At 43.3% G+C, this 14,015-nt stretch overlaps 1 protein-coding gene across 2 annotated transcripts in view; it reads left to right on the top strand.

Annotated features, from left to right (window-relative positions):
* LPCAT2 (lysophosphatidylcholine acyltransferase 2) overlaps nt 1–1,664 on the top strand; it is a 29,686-nt gene extending 28,022 nt beyond the window's left edge. For both annotated transcript variants that reach the window (XM_068693281.1, XM_068693282.1), the window contains one exon: nt 14–1,664. In XM_068693281.1, coding sequence (XP_068549382.1) covers nt 14–258 — 245 coding nt within the window. In that variant the 3' untranslated portion in view covers nt 259–1,664. The remainder of the gene's footprint in view (nt 1–13) is intronic.
* The last annotated feature ends 12,351 nt before the right edge of the window (nt 1,665–14,015 follow it).

The raw sequence follows: 14,015 nt of genomic DNA, 5'->3' as shown, positions 1-14,015 counted from the left end.
TTGTATTTTTCAGATGAATTCAAAGACTTTGCACTCAAGCATCCAGAATATGCCAAGCTGTTTACTACATACTTAGACCTACAGAGATACCAGCTAGGTATGTTGGAGGAAGATGACATTCAGCCACCTGAAGCCAAATACACTCCAGTTGGAAATGCAGTCCCAGTCTCAGAAACAAGACCAGTGGCAAGAAATAAAGTCTGTCCTGCAGACAACGAAGAGGATAACTCAGGTACCTCAGACAAAAAGGATGACTGAGAACAGTTGAAGAATTCATCTCTTGAATTCTACAGGAATGTTTTCCCTACCTATTCATAAGCACAACTGAGAGAAAAAAGAGATGAAAGTTGCAATTCAAAAAAAAAATATATATATATAGTATCATTTACTTTTTTTTTAATTTTCGTATCTCAAAGAGCTATTCCTGAGTGTAAGGGAAAAAACACTGTAATTATTTTGTCCTCGATGCCAGTATCACACCATTGGGAATGGTTGCTCACTGTCTTCCAAGTTCATGCTTCCACAAAAGCAACAGATGTACTAAGAGGGTTAAAAGGCTCCAGCACTGACAAGACCTTTCACAGTAGAGACTGAGGAGTCCCAATGTATAAAAACAGGTAGAATTTTTGGTGCTGCTCAATTTTTCTACATCTTTAACACGTCTTAAGGCAAAAAATAATTATACCAGAGAGTTTTAATTTGCAAATATCCCTTAGCCTTTCTTCAGAGAGACAGAAATTAGTTACAGGAAGCTGAGAGTTGAAGCTGGTGTTTTCTTTTAGTTGTCCTTAGATTTCCCTTAACTACTTGTGAACTGTAAAGCCTAACCTTCTGAACAGGACATGCTGTTTCACTGATGTTAACAGTAACAGCTTTAGGCTTACAGGCTAGTTAGAGATGGAAGTGGCTGCATTTCTATGCAACAGAAAACTAATCAGAATTCCAAGATAGCAGTTCACAGACCACAGGAAAATGTAGACAATAAGACCCAAGAATTAATGGACTATTTCAAAATAAATAGAATATTGCTTACAATAACAACTGTTCAGGACCACATTAGGAGGAACATTTCAAACCTCAGCATATTTTCATTCTAATAGTTATCAACAGAGGAATGTGACCTTGCTCTGCAAAACTTGAAAGGTAAATATGCTGTCAAACCATAGTTCCAGTAGTTTATATCTACTCTAAAATGGTCTCCTAGAAACCATATTTGCATTACTGTGCCATTACTCATTATGGTTGTAGGGTCTGATTCAAAACCAAGCTCTTTCTGGTCAATGATTTGAGTATGTTTTGCCTCAGTCCCGTCTAGTGCACTGGAAATTGAGCCTTTTCCTTTTTCTGTCCTTCATTTGAATGCACTTTATACGGCATTTTAAATATACAGGTATTTACGCAAATAGCTTCTAAATAAAAAGTTGGAGTGGAATGACAGGATATTTTCAAACTAAAATTGAGGTGAGCGAAGTCTAGAATGTCTAGTACCAAAAAGAACCAATTTTCAGCTGGTTTTCATATGTGAAATGTCAAGCTTTGCCTCTAATTTATTGTTTGCGTTTTCTGGTTCCAAGTGTATTGCCACATTTAATCTTTTCTGTATTTATAACTGTGCCTATCCTGATGTTTCACGTGCTTAAAATAAATCTATATTTTTACTTGAAGACTTTACTTGAACAATGCATGTCTTCTTAGTACAGTCAGAAGGGCACTCCATCGTGAGGTGCTGGGGGGATTTCCAGGAAATCATCCTTATGATGTCTTACTTTGCTAAACACAATGCAATTCCAAGTGGGTATTTTCAGTTCGGAGTATGAAGGCACTTTTCCTTATGCTACGGCTAAAAATGTAGGACAGGACTGATGCTCTTCCAAAGAGTTACTTCTGCTGACTGCTTTAGCAAGAAGGAATATGATACAAAGTAGACTTGCAGGTATCTGGAAAGATCTCCCTCTCTTCTGGCAGAAAATAAGGCATCACCATTGGTATGTAGAATGAGCGACTCCAACCACAGTTACTGAGAAGTAACTAACATGGCTTTGTGTGATTTGAACATCAGGAGAGAATGAGAGGCAGGGGATACCCTAACCTGGCTGTACAGTTAAGTGAAATGCACGTTAATTCCTTGGCAAGGATGCTTTTGCCTATCACTTCAAGTGAATTCCTCAGCTTCTCAACCAGCAGTAACCTTTTCAAATAAGGCTTCTGTTCCAGACAGTAAGAAAAAGATGTGTGGGCAAAGATACCAAGAACAACTACTCCAGGCCCATGACTGCTGAGACTGCCTTACATGTGTTGCTGTTGAATCCAGCCACATTAAACAACTGGAACACTGTGCTGCCCACTAGTGCAGCACATTGAGGACTGGTGATTTTATAAATACATGCAAGTCACACAAACGCCTGGCAATTAAAGCTAAAAATACCATATATATAAATCTACATCTCTCTATAGTTTAAGGAGGAGAGGCCACAAATGGGTTTGGTACGTAGCAGTGATTCAACTATCCTCTGGAAAGAACTCAGCTAAACGTTAGAGACACTAACTCAATATACACACATCTGCTTGATGTGCGGGAAGGGAATACATTAATTTCTAGGCATCATTGTGCCTCAGGAAGCTTTTAAAAGGACCAAACTAAAAGCAGGCTGCAACAAACAGGCATTGCATTAAGTGGCAGAGCAGGAACTGAACAGAAAGAGAAGGCTAAAAATACTAAACAGAAGATGGTTCTCCATCAGGTGCTGAGGAGTGACACCTTTCTGCTCCTGTACAGAGCATTGCCTCGCTGCCTGAGACTTCCTGACATGTGAGATCCCGTCTAAGCAGCCCTGCTTAAGGATCATTTTGAGTCCCATACAGCAGAGCTAGAAAGGTATCTTTGATCTCTTGCCACCATAGGAAACGTCATGTATTTAAATCAGTACTGCTCTGTCCTGCTGTAACATGGATTTGATGACAATACCTTCTCAAAGTACGACACTGTGAACCTTACACAAACTCCATCAGTCTCAGCAAGGGTGAGAATCAGATGAGGACAACTGTCCACTGCAAGAGGAAAGCACAATTAATTCCCAAGAACAGATGCCCATGGGCTGCTGTTTTTCACGTTTTCTGATAACGATGTGCATGCAGTACATACAATCAGTTTGGAGAGATCTTATTTACATTTTTAAAGCTAGATTCCTGCTCCTGAACACATGACAGGCAATGGATGCTCACCCAGAAAACCAGACCTTCCTTGTTCACCTGGAAAGAGAGAAGATACTAATACCATAAATCCTGACTAACTTGTTTAAGGAGGGTGAATTAATAGGGTCTCCACTGGCCACTCCAGAGGCTGATTTCTTAGGGAAAGGTCTGATCTGAGAAAATTAAAAGTGAAGGCTTCTGTTATCTGCCCTAGCAATTCTCATCTAAAACAAAGCATTCCCTGGGTATCAGAAGTCTCAAAAACATTTGTTGAGATCTTTTTTATGGTGGTCAACAGACCAGGGCCCTACTCCTGGGTAATCCCTCAGGCACTATGCCAATGCAAATACATTTACCATTCTCCTGCTCCAGGTGGTGGTTGCATAGATGCCAAGGGCTACTCCAGATACATGGATATGGCAGATCAGGGCCTGAAGCTTAGGAACTTACGCGACAAACACACAAACAGACTCACACTGCTCTGTGGACGGCCTGAACCATCTGAGCACAGCTTTCAATAAGCAAAGAAGCCCTAAGTTTCACGCTGAGGCTTACAGACTTCTCACTTTGAGCATGCGACAGGAAAAAAAAATTACATCATTTTATTTTGTGAAAGGCTTGGGAGCTTTGTGGTTATGTTCAGTACAGTTTGCTAGGACAGCAGCCTTGGGCTTACCTTTTGCCTCTGTTTTGCCTTACTTGGAATAGCCCGCCTTTCCCTCTACTGTCTCCCTCCACATTTCCCCCCAAAATACAGGCACCACCGACAAAAGCTGTATTCCACAATGATTAAAGTTAAGAAACTGTGAGATGAAAACATGAACCATTACTGAACGGCGTGAGATCCTGGCTGCACTGACACAGCACTCAGGTAGCTACCTTTACTGGTCTGCAGTGAGATCAAACTTGTCAAAGGTTGTAAGGGATTGTAATGACATTTAATTAATTAATTTTAAATCTTTACTCAATGAAATAACATTTATTAGACCGACTAGCAGCAGGGAGACGTTTGTCAGCAGTGCTTAAGTTGGCAGACTCTCTGTTACTATACATAGCCAGAGAGGCAGAAAGTAAACATTTTATAGGATTAGCAGCTATGTTGATAGCTGAGATGAAATTTGGACATTTCATTAGTATAAGATTGATTCTGACATTTCCTAAAGCCAAAATGCAAACAAAAAGTGTGTCTGATATAAATACAGTATGCAGCACTCATTCAGATAAAGTTCAAGAAGCACAGCAGGTTTAGTGCCGTGACAAAGGAAACAGAGAAGGGTCATGTAAGGACCCAACTTCTGTAAGCACTAAGTTTATGCTTATCCTGTGGCCATCGCTGAGATCCTCTGAGCTTATTAAAGGCACACAATACTACTAATAATTAGAAAACATGAAAAAAATCAATGGTAAGCCATTGCTAATGGTGGTAAGAATTAGATCCCCCCTCACCAAGGAAAACAGTATCACCATTAATTAAACTTTAAGAAAGTTTTCATTTTTTGTGCCATCCTCCTAGTTTAAGATATTCACAGCCTGACTGGTGGGACTGTAGAGACACGGGACATGTTATAATAGGAAATCGTTCAGTACCTTAGCTAGACACTACCTAGTGTTGTCTTTGTTCACACACACGAACCCCAGTGCAACAGGTTGAAAGAAATATATGTCCCTCCTCTATTCTCACATGACAGTTACTTTGCATTTTAATATTATTAAATACTGAAACTAAATACTGCACCCTTCAAGCCAGGCATGGCTTTTATACAGGAGCTAAGGGAATCTGTGTTTTCTAGGAATTGCTAGCAAAATTGAGGCATTTTGAAAACGTTACACAGCTTATTTTTCACTTACTATTGGCAAGAATACCCAGTAAACATGTGCAGAAAATCATTCCCTTCCTATAACCCAGCAAACACAATTTTTCTGCCAAAGTGAAAATTCATTAGGTGAAAGCTGTCACTAAAGACCTGCAGAGAGGATGACTGCACAGCCTTGCCAGCAACCTAGTGCCTTGCATAACCACTTGGGCTGCTAGAAAAGTGCTTCTCAAGGTCAGGCCTGAACTCTTCTGTGCTGAAGGCGTGAGGTCTTGTTCACATCCTGCTCAAAGAGAATCCATTTTCTACTTCATTGCAGAGCATCTTCCTTTATATCTCCGTACATCCACATATTCAGAGATTAGCAGCATGCCTGTTCGACTCCTGTATCTCCACGCCTTCCTCTCCTAAACCAAGAAGAAGTTCCTTTGTTCTTTCCTCACAGCTGGCACTTTCCAGACCTGTGTTATTTGCATTTAGGTTCTCTGGAGATAGCACTTGAGCTCTGGCCCTACCATTCCTAGGTAGAGGAGACAAATTTCTTTACACTCCGTACAGTTTGCAGACAACATCTCTGCTTCTGCACGCCCCGTGTAAGGCTTGGCTTTGCTGAAGCAACATGGCACTGCCCGCTTACGCACAACTAGCATTGATCTGTGAGCCCCAGATCCTCCTTGAAGGAACTGCTACTCAACCAGAGTCCCATTTCTCTCTTACAACCGCTTGTTCCTGCTTAACTGCAGTGTCGTAGCATTGTCCTTACTGAATGTAAAAGATCGGCTTATCGAGAACGTTTTGATCAGCTCAGATTATCATTAAAGAGAGCTCTCTTCTAAATATGTTTTTTTTTTTCCTTTTGTTAAGGACATTATCTTCCTAAACCTTCACCAAGCATCTGACAGGGCACTAGAAGCAAAGCGCTACAAATTGGAAAGCCATGATGAAAGCTTAGAGTCCAGAATTGTTCAAAAAGAATAATTTCCTTTCCAAAGGTAAACATCGGCCTTGCAGACAAAGATAAGGCCAAGTGCACAATTAGATACACAAGTCTGTGTTTCTGCTCGTATCTCCTGATATCAAAGATGGCAGGAAAATTCGGAATGTTTTCTTAAAACGTAAAAAAAGAAACGAACAGGAAAAAGTGCAGGAGACTAGAAGGAGTCAGAGCAGCTCTGCCAGCAGCTTTTAGGAGAGCTGTTTTCCTCCCCGACGGAAGTCTTTTTGAAACTGGAGATAACCAGCCAGGATGGACAGCAGCTATTCAAAGCAGAAATCAGTTCAGTGTTTAGATTTGGGACGCTGCTGTTTTGAATGAAAGCATGCCAATCTCCATCATGTTATTTAATTACATTTCTTTGACAGCCTGTCTCTTGTAAGCAGAAGAGTGAATTGTCAATAGGCGCTGTGGAGAGCGGCGCTGCAGCATTTTCACCCCTCCCAGTGCAAGTTTGGACTACCACTAACCCCAAACTAATCCTAAACCAGCCCTTGAAATAAATACAAGCAGGAGCTCTTGTCTCTACCTTTCCTACTGCCAATTTTGAAGGCCAAATCCTAGGCTTTCTATAGTGGAAACTTCTCTTTTAGTAGAAATATTATGCTGTGGAGCAAATCAAGTCAGTTTCTTCAGAAAATGCCTAGTAAGGGGAAAGATGCCTCTGACAAATCTCTTGTATTGTTTGTTGTACTACAGTGGGCCTCAGCAGCTCTAAAAGATGAAATAGCCACTGAACTAAGTACTGTATAAAACACATAAGAAGAGTTTCTATCCTTCCTGAATGTTTACCAGTTTACAAATAGGCAAGGAAAAGGAAAGAGACAACCCTGCCTAACGCTACTCAGGAAGCTATGTGGGAGTGGAGATGGAAATCCAGGTGCTCTGACTCCTCATCAGGAGAAATACCCACAAGTGCTCACCGTGCCCCAAACCCAATAACCAATTTGCTATTCTTTGCTTTAACACTCCCACTGATGGCTCTTTTCAGAGGCAGGAAGGCAAGCTCAGCATCCAACCATGACAAGAAATGCCAAAACAGATCTGATGGTTTATTCAGGCCATGCCTTTAGCATCTCTCCCCATGGCAATGCCCGTACTGCTGTCCTGCAGCTCTCTGAGACCTGCTTGCTATCTCTAAGCCTTTTCCCTGATACCAAGCCTGATTGTTGCTCGCATGACTGTGGTGCACACCCAGATGCAAAAGCACGCCCTGCAGTCTCCATATGGCCATCTCAGAGGGCACACGGGCAAGCCCTGCTCTCGCAGACACGGCCCTGCCAGCACCGTCAGTGTCTGACCTTCTGCTGGAGTCGGTCAGTCTCGATTTACTCTTCTTCCAGCCTAATGTGAATAATTTCACAGCAGACAAAAGACCCTCCCCTCCACCTAATCGCTTATTATTCTCCCAAGTGGAGTCCATCTAGCTCACATCAAAGAACTGCTCTCGTTAAACCATTGTTTTATAAGTCTGCTAATATTTTCCTGTCCATAAGACAGAAGACACCGCTGATAGAAATATGTCAACAGGAAAACAAACAGGCAGCATTTGACATGCTATTAGTCCGAGTCTGGGCAGATAAATAAATCATAGATCAAATATTCATGAGGGGGAGAAACGGTGTTTATTTCCACGGGGTTCATTACGCACACATCTCCCGTACAGCGTGGTGGCAAACACATTTCTCAAAAAGGATGTCACGACGCACCCAAGGAAGGAGTGTTGATGCTGAAAGGACAATGTATTCCCTCCTTAGAAAGTGTTTCAGTCTCTTGGGGAAATACCAGGGTGGTCATACAACACCAAGCCAGCTAAAAGTGTCTTTAGCTCAGGCAGGGTGCAAGGCAAGGCCTTGGGATGAGAAGCCCTCCCTGCTCCCATCGCCATCCCTGCACAGCCCCGCTCAGCTCACCCACACCGGCTCTGGGGCTCTTTCCTCCTCTTTCTGGCAATCCGTGCCCAGGGTCTGGGTCTGCTCTATCCTTAAGTACTACTTGCCCTGCACTGAGAAGTCCGGCTCAAAGATAAAGCTTTCACCATGCCCTGCAGTGCAGAAACCCCAAACAAAATTACAGCCTGGCCCAATTCAAACAAATGAAGAGCACAAACTCAATCTGTTGAGACAGTCAGAGTTCAAAGTAACAGCAAAAGGCATATGGGGGTAAGCGCTGCCAGAGATGCATCTGTTCTGTTGCACAACATGACAAATTACACTTTCTAAAGTAAAATGCAGATATGGAGGAGAAAAGGAGGTGGAACCAGCAGGCTGCTGGGAACCAGGAGCCTGGGAGCACCTCCTGCTTACTGAGAAAAGAGCCAGCCTTGTCTGCTTGTTGCCAGAGCTCCCCACCTGGCTCCTTACCTGTCAAACTGACTGGTCTGCTGGAAACTGCATCTTTCGCCCCCAGCCCTTGCACAGAGACACGGAACTGCTGGGGGAACAAAAGGGCCTCTGGAGGTGACCCGGCCCAGCCCCTGCTCCAGCAGGGCCACCTCTGCCTGGCTGCCCAGGACCATGTCCAGACGGCTTCTGAACACCTCCCAGGAGACAGCGAAACACCCACACTGTTCGAGATGAAAAACGTGTTCTGATCCTACCCTGATCCAACATCTGGATAGTCCATCAAGGTATCCAACTTTCTTCCAAACTGAGAAAATATAAAAGAACAGAGAAATAAAATAGCAAAGAAATTAAGACATTAAGACATTAAGACATAAAAGACATTAAGGTGTTAGGTGTCTACATATATTTTGGCTCACAACGCTCCCCATGTTATATTATACTTGACATAGCAAAACTGAACCCAATTTATTTTGGTGATGCTCCCTAATTAAAAAAAATCATTAAAGAAACCACCTTGACAATCAAGTGTGTTCTAGCTGCAACCTCAACTGTAATAAAGACAGGATGATCAGGTTAGCATCTCTTCTCTCCCAGAAATGCAGTACAAATGCAGGTCACTCAAACAAACTAAGGAATAAAACAGATACAGATGTGTCCCCATTTACTGGAGCTCAATACAGCTCATGTCTTTGGTGGTGAAGCAAAGCATCAAATGAGAATGTTTATCGGGTCAGAAGTTTGCAGTTCTTTCAGAGGAAGCATCTCAGATAGGTAAAGACTTACCCAGATCTCTAGATAAATACCATACGGAAAGCGCCCAGAGACAGAAGGTCATTTTGTTTAAAGCTCAAAGGTATTTCTCTGCCTAAAGCCCCATTTTCCAAAAGCCACCAAAAGCCACAGTTCAGAATACCAGGTGTCATTAAAAAGTTTTTTTGCTCTGATTTTTCAGCACGCACAGCCCAACAAACTGCAGAGCACGAAGAGGTGGAAGCACCAGGCTCTGGTTCTGGTAAGCAGGCCCAGCAGCAGCGTGACACAGCCCTTCCGACTTACAGGTGCCTCCTCCTGCCAAATGCCAAGGGATTTCTAATCAGCACTGACACAAGGAATATGGCAGGTGCCTGGCACCCAGCACAACAAAGCCGGTGTGTGTTCTGCTCTGAGAGCCTCCTTTGAGCCCGACGAAGCTCTTCTCACTTCCAGCACAGCGGCACGCCACCTTAGTGAGTGCTACTGCAGGCTGCTGCCTGCGAGGAAGGCAGCTCTGTGTACGTAGGCTTTTTTCCAACAATGGTGATTTCTGTTCCATTATTTTATTATTCAGGGCTGGGTGAGAGAGCATGGCCCCGGTGCCATATTTTATTAGGAGCTTCTACTACCACTGGTGAGTGTTCATCATCATACTCACTACAACCTTGGTCTCTCAGCAATTGATAAATAGTCCAAAAGCCAGTGATTATTTTCTTATAAACTAGCCATTATTAGAGAGCATCTAAGGACTAGTTTTAATCGAACACATTCAGCCCCTGGTTAACCTGCAGACCTTCTTGCACAAGCTCAGCCCTATTTACCACTCCTACTACAGGGTCCTGACCCCATGGTGTACTCCCTCCTCTTTGACTGGATTAAACTGTTTAAGAAAACATGGACAACCCCAAAAGAGGAAGGAATACAAACCACCAAGCTGAACAGCAGCTTTCCAGGAAATATAAATGCTCTTCCAGAGAGTATTAATGCTAAAATCAAGGTAAGTTTAGTTGCGTAACTGTTTCAATGAATGTCTGGCAACTAGCAATATGAATCTTGTTTGTATCTACAGAGTATAATAAAGTGGATTCAGTTCTTTTAATTGCAAACCACTCTCTATTTCTCCCAGATTTACTCCTCCCAGATCTAGTCAGCTCTCAGTCTGAAGCCACAAAACCATTTAGGTTGTGCCTCTTCCCCTTTACTCTCTCTGTTTCCGCATCTTCCCTGCACAGAACATTAAACACTGGAAGTCACCCAGACGTGTTTGTGTTTCAAATAACTACACTTGAGAACTGGAGGCAAAGAGTATCTAGTCTCAATAAAAGAATGGCACTGAGGTCAAATCTGTACTTCATAACATCACGTGAAAAATGAAAAATCAGTGAATCAAAAAATGCAGCAAAGGCTACACTTAATGTGAATGTTCAGAGTGCCCTAATATCCCTTCTTTGCGCCTTACTAAATAAGTTTCTGGAAGAAGTGAATGGGCTGGGGGTTTCTCAGACAGATGAAATCAGATGTGCTCCCTCCAGGAACAGGTCTCCCTCATCTGCTGGTTTAAGAATCATTATGCAGTCCTAAAACTCAACTGCATCCTTCACTTCCAAGATGATTTTTTCTCTTATTTTACATATTACAGGCAAATGCTCACCATTAATAACAAATGCGTGGGGATTTTTCCTAAGAAGCCCCAAATAAAGTCTTACACCAAGTATGTTATCAAGGTTGCAGGTCAGAGAAGGATGCATTCCCAACAGCTGATAATGCAGCAGATTTTAACAAATTCAGCAAATTTCAGGGGAGATTCAGAGAATGGCCACTTAATTCCTACAAGAGGAACCAATTAAAAGCGTGGTGCCAAAAGGAATTTTGAATGTATTGCTGTTGAATGAAACAATGTTTGAAGAAGGAAATGAATTTGTTTATGAGAGGCATTGTTGGCTTTGCTGAGTTTTACCACCGCAGTTTTCCTCCAACAGGAAATACATTATTAAACAAGAAGAAAGCCTCTATCAATCCCAGTAAGGCAGCCTGAAGTTAATGTCAGCAGTGACATGATAAGGCTCTTCTACCAGAGTTTTATTTGGCATTTTTATCTATAAACCCTCCAGAACTGCCAAGTTCCAATTTACATCCAAATTCCTTCAAAAAGGTTGGGATTTTGACTTGAGCCTATTACATACTCTTATCTGTGGGGGATTTTATTTAAAAAGAAAAAAAAAGGCTTGAGTTCTTCAAGGCTTGGGCTGGCTTTACATTAGCCATTTTACAGAGCCTGTCATAACAGAGCACCAAACCCCACCAAACCAGAAACAATAATTTATTCAGCAGAGCAACCTGACCCTTTAATGTACATTTTTTGACGCTGCTATCAGATATATCTGCCAAGAAACAGGCCCCAGAATCTCGGTCCAAGACTACAAACCTTACCAGAATCAGATAATTACATTGCATGATAATGAACTAGCACAGTTAAGGAAGCATCAGTGCTGCCTTTGTGGTTGCTAACAGTGAAAGCAATGAATCAGTGTGCCCTCAGAGCTGTTACTGTACCAGAGGATTGCAGTGCTGAGCTCCCAGCGCTGCTCTGCTGCTGTCCTCGAGCTTGTTCCAGGAAGGCGGCCGTGCCCAGCTCTGCCCCGATTTCTCCTTCTCCCCCCAGGGGATGCAGAGACCTGTGCCACAGCGGGGACCGGAACGAAGTTTTGCTGATACTGACTTGGAAGAGGGGAAAAAAGAACACGGGTAAGAGAAAATAGGGAAAAGCATAAGATAAATAACATGGGAGTGAGTGGTCGGCGTTTCTGATTGATTTTTCAAGACCACTGAAGTGCTACAGCTGCATTAAATCCTGCTCACACCTTACAGGCACACAGACCTAGAGTTGCAGGAGCTGAAGGACCCTCAGATGGAGTTGGGGAAGACAACTGCAGCGATTCTGGGGCTGAAGAAAGCAGATGAATCAGCAACTGACCTGGACCTAGTAAAAGACCCAGTGAAGATGTTTTGCCTTCAGTACCTTTCTCCCTGATGAGGCTACTACCAGCCCAAATAACTTAATTCAGCTCATTCTTCTTATTTTCTCTCTTCCAGTCTTGTTAAGTCAGCATGTGCAGACCTAACTAAATGCACAATATTCCTCCAAAGTAGAATTTGCCTTCCTGATTTTATCTAGGATCACCTAGACTATTGCCCTGATCAAAAAATGATGCACGAAGCTTCAGAGAAGCCCATAATGAAAACAACCCATGCTCCAATCCTCAAACTCCCCCATGATTTCCTCTGTAGTTGTCAATCTGTTGAACTAGCTCTCATGCTAACCAGAGATCACAGTCCAACAGACGCTCCAGCCAGTTCTTGTATCCTGCACAGAGCAGCTCTCAGCAGCCAGCACATCCTTGCCCTGACCCAGCAGCACCTACCTCTTTTTCTCTCTCTCTCGTAACGAAAAAATAAGAAGAAAGGAAAGCAAATTTCCTAACTTCCTCTGAAAGTTTTGAGTCTCACTCAACTCACTTGCCTCCCTGGAAGGGCTCTGAACTCCTGGCCAGATCTTTGCTCCAGGCAAACCACGCGGCTGGGTGGCACAGCAGGACTCTGAGCTGCTGGTAAAGAGGCACTGAGTACATCCTGCAATCCCTGCACTGAAAATCTGTAAACTGCTAACGAGATGCAGACTTCATAGACAAGGCTGGCCCCTTGATTTCCTTCTACAGCTTGTATGGAATCTCAGTCAGATCCTTCTCTAAACCTCAGAAATAAAATTATTTAAAAAAAAAAAAAGCAAATCCAGAAAACCCTAGGATCACCAGAATGTGTTAAGAACTAGAACTGTCTACGTTAATAATGTGCAGACCAATAATTAACAGCAGCCTGTCACTAACAGCAAAAAATTTGTGGGGAATTAGGAGTGAGCACAGAACAATGAATTGTTCTGCTCTGTCGATAGCATGTTCTGCTCTGTTCAATGCATGCATCGCTTCGCTTTTGCCTTGACATCCTTTCATACACACCCAGCTCACTCTCCCCACCCTCCATTTTTTGGCTTTTTAAAACTTCCATGTGCTCTTCTGTGCAGGAAATGTCTGCAATGCTCAGCTGCAGGAGAGCACCACCAAGTAGGGCACTGTGGAGTTAGGGCCTGATACCATTTGCTTCCTCACATCTACCTCCCTCCCACAACAGAGCTACAGAAAGTGAAGGATCTCAGAAAGCTGCAGGGATGTCTCCCTGAATGCCCAGAGAAAGAAGCTTAAGAAGTTTCTCTCTTTAAAAAATACTGAAAAACACACACACACACAAAAAGAAAAAACTCTCCCAAAAGATAGCAAAGCATTTATTCTTGTTCTCCTTCTGTTTTTGTGACTGTATGATGCACGTTTTCAAGCCTACGGGCTAGGAACGTCTCTTTCCTGAACAGAAGCTGGGTTTCTCATCAAAATGAGTGCTTTATGAGAACACCCCAAATACCATGAGGTGCGGGCAATCCTAGCCTCGGAGGAGGAGCTGCAGCAGAGCAGCCCCGCTGCACCACCACCACCATCCCCGTTCCTCCCTGCACACTGCATGACCAGTGTCACTTGTGTCACTTAACCAGGGGAGAACAGTGTCACTCGGGATCCCAAATGTGCCCAAATCCTAACACAACAGTGGCCGCAGCTCCCCAGAGGCAAGGCACAGCTGAAGGGTGGGCGGGCGCGCAGCACCATGTTCTGCCTGCAGATCAGCCGTGCAGCGAGCAGCTCGGCCTTCCCAGGGCACAGGCACATTCCCTGTGCCTGAATTTGCAAAATCCAAATTGCAGACGTGGGGACAGCAGGCAGGAAACCTTTCAGCTGAGATGACGTGGATTAATCCCAGCTAATAGTGATCTGTGAAGGGCTATCAAAGGCCACCGGTGGGAGAGAGAAAGAGGAG

Source organism: Anas acuta, chromosome 10 (genome assembly GCF_963932015.1).
Source record: "Anas acuta chromosome 10, bAnaAcu1.1, whole genome shotgun sequence".
In the NCBI taxonomy this organism is placed as follows: domain Eukaryota; kingdom Metazoa; phylum Chordata; class Aves; order Anseriformes; family Anatidae; genus Anas; species Anas acuta.
This window is presented reverse-complemented; position numbering and strand designations above follow the sequence as displayed.